Source organism: Sinohyriopsis cumingii, chromosome 9 (genome assembly GCF_028554795.1).
Source record: "Sinohyriopsis cumingii isolate HCF-2022 chromosome 9, ASM2855479v2, whole genome shotgun sequence".
In the NCBI taxonomy this organism is placed as follows: Eukaryota; Metazoa; Mollusca; class Bivalvia; order Unionida; family Unionidae; genus Sinohyriopsis; species Sinohyriopsis cumingii.
Genome location: NC_142969.1, coordinates 85,012,750 through 85,021,510, shown reverse-complemented (window position 1 = coordinate 85,021,510; position 8,761 = coordinate 85,012,750). Strand labels below are relative to the sequence as shown.

The following is an 8,761-nucleotide window of genomic DNA, read 5'->3' as shown; positions in this document are numbered from 1 at the left end:
TTTTCGGTCTGGTCTTGGACGGTATTGAGCGCGCGCCATTTTTATTACGATTCACCAATCAAAGTACAGCATTCATCTCTCAATTATAACTTTCATCTCTATAAAAGTAAAAAACATAATTGGGACCAAATTGCCAGCAACCAGCCCAAAACGAAATGCAACGCTTTATTTGGTAGGCGACTAATGTTTGCAAGATATCTACCCAAAAACTCATTCTTTTTCCTCTGTGCAAATTTGAATTAATGTTACCAAAATGAAAACAAGATACAGTTCATCATTTATCAACATCGTCATTTGACCCCACTCACCTTAATCCCGGTCAACATTAACAAATATGATTCGGACTCGAGCCCTTTCAAATGTGACTTTTAAGTTTATCGAAACAAGTGTAAAGAGAAGCGAAAATAAGTAGGCCACATTATAAGGCTAATATGTTATATAATATCAAACGTGGTTTAATGTAAAATCAATACGTGTTTGCGGTGCAGGTGAACACTCAAGTAAGTGCACGCAACGCTTCATCTTCGAGATGACAACATTATGTGGCCGTCCAACCGAGTTTGTATTGGCATAGTCGAATAAAATAATGATAGACGATTATATCGGCGTCAGATTAAATAATAAACAACTTCGAGTCCATACGAGTCGAAGTTCAATAATAAATATGGTGTCACCACATATGCAACCCGGTGAGCGCCATGTTCTTTTGTTAAATTAAGGTTAACAATGTCGTTTTCATGGGTGTGGCAACATCCATGCAAGTGCATCGCGCATAAGGGCACCACGAACATTCTTGACTGAATCAAGTAAATCATTTGGTTAATAGACGCGTGGCATTCTGCGTAATTAAAGGCCTTCTCCTGATCGTATTTATTGACTTATTTCTGGTAATCGAAGACCTTTTCAGTTTGTTTTTTATTCGTATGTGACCGCAATGAACTTTTAAATCCATTTCTGATTATCCTCTGGCAGACAATATCAGCATGTTTTTGCAAACACCGCTGGAGTCCCTAACGCTGTAATCACTGCAAGAAATGGAAATATTTAACCGGTCTCATGCAATTGCATCACCTTTGAGTTAGATAAATGTATGATCACCGAGGTATTATTTCGTTCGGCCGCATTAATTGTATTTAGTTTGGGTAACCACTTTGGGACAATTCTAATTTTATTAGAGAAAGTTTTGATGTGACCCCACACATGTTAGTTTTTGCTGTTTCCTTTCCAAACTGGTTTTCACTAAGGTACACCTTCACTTGTGATATGACATTAATATTTAAAGAAAAAAACAGGTTCAATTTCAGAAACTAACAACATTTCAACAGGCGCATCAAGGCCCCTCATTCAACCACCAGCGCCGTCCAACAACGAAGTCTTGTCAGAAGAAATCATTGCATAACATCGGTATCCGCCAGCAGGAGGCGCACCGACGGGTGCATAGAAATAGATGTCGACAGCAGTTTTCTTGAATATTTCCATCTTTTCTAATGTAAAATAATAAATTGGGTTTAATTTACGAAAATATTGTTGTGAGATTTGTAAACCAGTGTATATGTTTCAATGTCGGTCAATATGCGACCACGAATTGTGATGTGTGCTTGCTATCTGGTTATCTGTATAAATAGGTAAAATTTCTTCAGGGGGTTCCTGAAAGTTTAACCGCAGAAAAACTTAAATCGCTCCAAAGTGGTCAAATATTATCATGCTATTAGTTTGGTCATTATGTTGATTTACATCTTGAAGCGCTACGAATACATGTTTTGGAACAGCGAGATCATGTTGAATACTTACTTGGCATGTAAGCTGTCCCTGGATATTCCTTGGTGAGTGCGCATCTGTGGTACACGCGATAAAGGAGAGGAATGAAGCTATTCCTGATTGCATAAAAGATAACGAACTTGATGGGTAATCCGTGAAGTGATTAGTACAGGCATCTACATTGTTAATATTGACATCATAACGTAGCAGGAGTACTTAATGTACACCAAACTACATCGTTAGCGTTATTCTTCCGAATTAATGTAACTATGTTTAATTCCAAAGATAACCTGGCCAAGATCTCTATAAATCCTAAATATTTAACGGAGGCATTGCATTGAAAACCGGAATGAGTCCCTTATGAGTTGCGAGCGACGCTGTGTAAATCCAAGGATGTAAATAGCATTGATACAAGAGATCAGATGGGCACCAGGGGCATAAGGTCTGGCATCCATACCGGCAGGTCGTGGTTCCTCAAAAGAATCCTGTAAAATTTGACGAAATTTGCACCGTTTATGAGCCGCATTATTAGATGACTCTTTGATAAAAATTATTGATGGACCAGCTGTTCGTCGTTGTCGAAATTGACATTTCCTTTCCTTCGACCATATAACGTATGCTATTGGATAACACCTTATCATTGTTGAAACATTCAACTTGGTCATCAACACCTCAGTTAGCATGAACATTTTGTACAAGTTTTCTTTTAATTCCAAGAAGGCCTTTACTGAGGAAAAAAATCGGTGTGTCTTGCACCTCTTTTATTTTATTTTTATTAATGTCTCTAGCAGGGTATGAATAATACTGAAAATCTCTTTTACCTAAATCTATAAACAGAGGGGCACAACTATTAAATGCGGGATATGATGCATCTTTCATTTGGACCATGGAGAAACTATTTATACATTATCGACTTTGTCATAATTAAATCGCTTTGTCTTCCAACACCAATTCCCGTTACTATATTTGCAGTAGCGGACTATGCTTTTCGTTGTTGAGTTGTATCCTAATCGATCAGTTGTTGAGCGGCCTCATTAATAATTTTACCAACAGCAGTCGGCATTATATCGCCAGTGGTTCATCAGGCTCTTGTCTTATTTCTTCCAAATGATCGTGTACGTGATTGACAAGTTCATGGAGGATCAAACACATTATGGACCGACTTAATCGCACACCTGGCGAACGATTATTTGCACATCAAAACGCACAATAAATATTAATGCAATCACGGAAGGCAGAGCGGATAACACGAATGGGTAACGCAACTTCTGTCAGTTATACATGCACTAAATAATAAAATCACCAAGAAACCAGCAACCTTTATATTGGCGCTACTAAACAATGGGTGTTCCTTCGGATTATCGCTGTTGTCAAATTTCTCTAGCGAGTGCTGTTGTTGCGATATGAATAAACCTCATCGGTAGTTATATGCATCGACAGTGATTCATTGTCGGTATAAAGCATCTTAACACAGTTTGATCTTGCAAATCCACCGTACATGAGCAGCTTTGACAAGTCATGTACTGATGAACCAGCATAAGTTAAGTCGACTTGAGCGCTTCTGCTTTTACTATAAACAGCACAAATGTCCTTCAACAAAGATGCTTAGTTGGAAATGAGCCTTCGAAGCTTTTCTTGTTCACTATCACAACAAGGTCGACTGGAATTCGTTTTTGAAAAGTTTCCATTGTTTTGCCAAATACAGAATGGTTTATGAGCTCAAAGAATATTTTCAAAGTCGCTGGTGGCCTTTGTTCTTTGATCTGCATTCATTTGTCTGTGTAGGGCCATTACAAGCTTGTTGGCGAAATCTAAGTACTCCATTGACATTACTTATACCCATTCTCTATCGCAATTACAACTGCAGATTTCGTATGTGCACCACATAATTATTTTTTCATCCTTATATTTCAAACATGCACGGTTGATTCATTAAATCTGCATCGGGCTTCGTTTGTAATTGTACACTGATGATAAGGTGACTACCACTCACGAGGTACTGACAACGCTCCTGGCGCCAGCGGAAAATCGCTATGAGCATGGTGAATTTCTTCGGGGTATTCTAAATCAACTTCAAAGACGTATCCCTGGTCACTATTGCTGTTGTAATCGTGTACCTGATTTTGTATGTCAATATGTAGGAATCAATCCTCAAAAACCCTCTAAAAGGTAACGATTGTATCATTGCCAAATCATAGAGGTTTTAGGTGTAAAGGTACACGATGTAACTGTTTGGGACAGAGGAATCATACCCGTCTATATTTGGGTTGTTTGACTTGACATTGATATTACACCATGAAGTGAACACTTGATAAACAGCTGCATATTGATATCAGTAAGCAATTCCAGCTTAAGTTTGCCTTTTTACAGCCGTGCATCCCAAGCCATTCCTGGTGAGAGAAAATAATGCGCGGGACAGTCGCATAGTAATGTCTCAATATGCCTTAATCACATCAGCAATCAGAAGCACATCGGTGCGCAAATACATGTCGTGACAGTCATCCATATTTTTTGCAATCAAATGCTGAACAAACTTTATTTACGTGGCGTAGTCGTTGCCAGAAATATCTTCAGGCGACAATACAGAAAGAAACAACGCTTCGATAGATGACATTTGAGTATCAGAATTGATTGGGATACACGCCTTGTCTAGTTACCAGGTCATGCTTGTCTTATGTGCAATATGACGACGCCGTCTTTGTTGGCGAACATACTCAGCAACAAGTGATGCAATACAAAGGCGCTTTTTATGCTCAAATGTATCTAATAATGCATTTTTTTATATTTTCTTGCACCTTTTGGTATTCTTATATTGCGCTCACGTGCAAATATTTTCAATTGTTGTACCGTTGCATATGCAGGCGGTTGTAATTGATCAGGGCGACACTGATGCACAATTGGGGAGGTTCATTTGAAAAATCCAATAATTCAAGCATGTCGGATTTTAGCATAATATTTTGTATCTATATTCCATGCTGTTGCGCGAATGTTTCATCTGATGCACGGTTGGCATTTTTAGATACATATAGATATGAAAATCGCTCTGTAACTGAAAGTTCCATTGATAATGTTCATCAAGATTAGAAATGTTAATTATTTCCTCAAGATTTCCGATGTTAGACGGGTTTTTCTCGACGGTGTTAACACGGTCAGACACCTTTGCAACAAAAGCTTCCAAATGTGTTGTAACCAATTTATTGATGGAGTGCACAATAATTCTAGGGAATAGATCCACATAGTCGGCATAGTTGATTTCATGATTTGACTCCTACACCTCATTTATTACGTAGTCTAGCATATGTGTCAACATGTAACACCAGCAAATGTGATTTACAGGGTTCGTAATAACAAGCCTTGCCACATAGGTCATATTTTCCCATGCACACGCCTTAGCGCAAATTACGTCTTAATGCCATTGAACGTCTTGAATCAAAACTCTCTCGTAAAATTCATCCGTAATTTTTCATCATACACGTTTTCGATTGATGGTGCTTCTGGCGTATGCGTTAGACAGAATATAAAGGGTCTTAAAACTGCTTGCAGTAGGTAGTATGCGATTGTACGGTCATTTGCCGTAAAAGACTTGATGCGTTTAAAAACAGATTGTTGATACGAGGAATCGTATCCTATCACAACTTGGTCGTCATTCACCATCGATGAAACATCTACGCGAAATATTTTTGATGTTTATATATAATGTTCTTTGCTCAGTATTTGGCTAAATAACTCCATTCTGGTTACTTGATCGTTTACCAAGAAATGGTAAACTAACGCGTAAATGTTTAATGGATCTTCATTTATGATATAATATCTCCGTAGTTTCTGCTTCTTTGCGCGGAAATCTTTTTTTAAAAAATAATTCACACAAAAGTGACATTCGTTTATTTATTTCATTATACTCTTCATAACTATTCACAAATGTTGTTTTTTTTTTCTATTCCAAAAGCATTTTCTCTCATTTATGTATCCTAGCTGATTTTCTGTACTCAGGCTACATTCACATGGCGTTTCTATGTCATCGTCGTCATCATCATTAGCTGTACTCCACATTAGCGCCTTAACCATTTCTTGCACAATATCAAACAATGACCTTTCTTTTCTTCCTCAAACGTTTTACCAAGTTCCATTATTTGCTGTTCTAAGATGATTCCTACGTTAATTAATTTGTCACAAATGTTTAGAATATGTGTTCCTAAAATGTATACATCATTTCGGCCTCTTTGATAAATCGGTATCATGGATTCAAACGAAACAATGATTTATTCTTTGTTGTAACTTTTTTTGTATTCTCCAATCATACGGTTATATAATACCACGACTAAGTATGTCCATAAATTCTTTTAAATACTATTCGCATTTACCTGTGTAAATTTCGCCATTATATACTAAGATATTTATTTAATATCAAAATATTCTGTGACAGTTGGTACAAAAAATATTTCTCTGCCACACTGTAGTGGCCATCAATAATATTATTTCTGAATCTTGGTGTGGTATCGTTGCAAATGAGTAATATAATCCTGATTTAATACTTTATTGAGCAGTACCATAACAGAGGTTCTTGACGGTTACTGACTTTACCGCACAAGCTATCCGCTCATTTCTTATACTTAGCAGAAATCACCCATGTCAACTACTATGTCTTCTTTGGTATATTCATTGTTGACTAGAAGTTATTTTTTTATAACCCGTGTGTGTGCTCATGCAATCACGTGTGTCCGCGAAATTCGCAAAAATCAGGTGATACTGACTGTGGCCTAAATAAACAAAACAAAAAAGAAAACGACAAAAAAAAAAGACAAAAAATAATCTGCGACAGCAAAACGTCTAACCTTCTAATACCCTACTAATACCATCTCATAGTTGCAATAATCTATGCATATCATAATTTGCGAGCATTCCTCTTCCAGCAATTTTTCTAAATACTCTTCTCTTTCTTAAACAATTATTTGGCGTTAATTCGACTTTATATTTGTTATTATTCCAGAATAACGAGAAACACCATACAACGACACTAAACCGGTATCTGAAATATGGGTTCGATGCCAGTCTAAACCAAAAGAAAAGCCCTATTTTCGGAGGTTCGGATAGCGATCTTTCGACCATAAACGGAAGTGATGGCGCATATAATCTCGGTCAGCGTTTCCCAGAATTGTAAAGGGCAAGCTATCTGTAAATTCAACCAATGACGTTGGACAATGAGATGCCCCATCCAATGAAAAACAAACGAGGTCCTTACCGAACATACTGAATGACATTTGTGTAGATACTGCAATAAACGTCAACGATATGAGTACATGCTGATCTTCTGCCGCCGATAAATTTGTCGACATAACAAATGGAGACATTATACCTGTCATTGCCCAGGCTGAAATAATATTCAAGTAAACAATGGTACAGAGGACACATATTTTGAAACATTTATAAACAACTGTTAAATTAGTGATGGAAGTGATACAGAAGCAGTCGAAAGAACGTTATAATGAATATGATTATACAAGGCAATTGCAACAAAATAAAAAGAATTCTAATGAAATCCTTCAAAAATATATTTTGCCGTTTTGAAAATTTGTTTTAAGCGTATTTGACCCATGGGACATTATAATGATTGCACAGTTACATGAACTATACCATAATATATGCAATTAAGCATACATTTCCGTCCAGACGGAATATAAAAAAACGTAATACGGGAATTTGGCTACAGACGCCATGTGACTCCATGACTTGTAATAAGAGCTATCATAGTCTTTCATGTTTTCCTGCTCGGGAGAATGACCCCTTCTTTCCATTCAGTATCCATATTGTTTAGAATTTCATCGTTGTTCAAAGCATATTTATTGAAGTATATTGTTAACATGAACGTTTGCCTTCCTTGGGTGTGAACATACATCATTATAACATTCATGAAAAGGTTTAGACAACCATTAGATATCGTTATTTATTCTACATATTTTCCATTGCTTCTTTGTCTTCTGTTTTTGTTTGCTTGTTTGTTTTGCTTACTTAGATTTATGGGTAAAAAGGAATGCATGTCATTGGTACTGTTTTTGGTTGAAAATATACGAAATGTGTGTTTTGTTTCTTTTTGTGTTGAAAGCATGTTCAAAATTTAGTGATCATTTGTTATCTATTCTACACATTGCGCAGATTCCTTCTTTGTCTTTATTATTTATTTTAGTTTCTTGTATTAGTTTTGTTTGTTGTGTTTCGTTTGCTTTGAATTAGGGATAAAATAAAGAATATATGATTAGTTTTAGTTTTGGTCCAAAAGATATGGAATAGTTTTTGTTTATTCTATTTTTGATGCGAGATGTTTCTTGTGTTTTCGTTCTTTCAAGAAAGAACATAGTATTCACCAAAAGTCTTTAGGGAAACGAATGACTGTATTCATCATTACATGTTTAAAGTTTTTTCTTAAACTCAAACATGCTGTGAGAGAATTAATACAAATAAAATACATTAGCTGTCCTATAGTGATTTTAATAAAAGAAATGCATTTGCGCATAATTCTGCTTTCACAAGTAATAGTGTGGCCGTTTTCGAAAAGACTATAATCACACTGATGGTACATGCGTTTGTGCGCAAATATATAAATGGACGTCAACAAAGCATAGACGGTCCCGAAGGAATGATATGTTAGACTTAAATTATTCAGGCGGAACCTTGACATTGATGACCCCTTTTGCTCCAGTGAGGCACACAGCACATAACTTCAAATTATGATATACAAGTATGCCAAGATTTATACCTCACTCGTGTAAAAGTTACATCCAAATATCAATTATATAACCTACACTGGATTAATTTTGGGATATAACAGTCAGTTATTGTGAAGGGTTATAAAGAGCAGGCCAGTTACATTCAAATAACATACATACATACATACATACATACAGGAAAAGAAAGACTTGTACCTTACAGTTTTCTTTAACATCTTTGTTAAACAAACATATGATATTATATTTACATAGGAAACTGTCTTTTGAACGGTAATCGGTGT

The 8,761-nt window shown here is 36.2% G+C and overlaps 1 protein-coding gene across 1 annotated transcript in view; it reads left to right on the top strand.

The window, feature by feature from the left end:
• Window positions 1–7,215, top strand: part of LOC149792159 (dual oxidase maturation factor 1-like) — a 35,371-nt gene extending 28,156 nt beyond the window's left edge. The window contains exon 8 of the mRNA XM_089969355.1: window positions 6,746–7,215. Coding sequence (XP_089825481.1) covers window positions 6,746–6,916 — 171 coding nt within the window. The 3' untranslated portion in view covers window positions 6,917–7,215. The remainder of the gene's footprint in view (window positions 1–6,745) is intronic.
• Window positions 7,216–8,761: the final 1,546 nt, after the last annotated feature.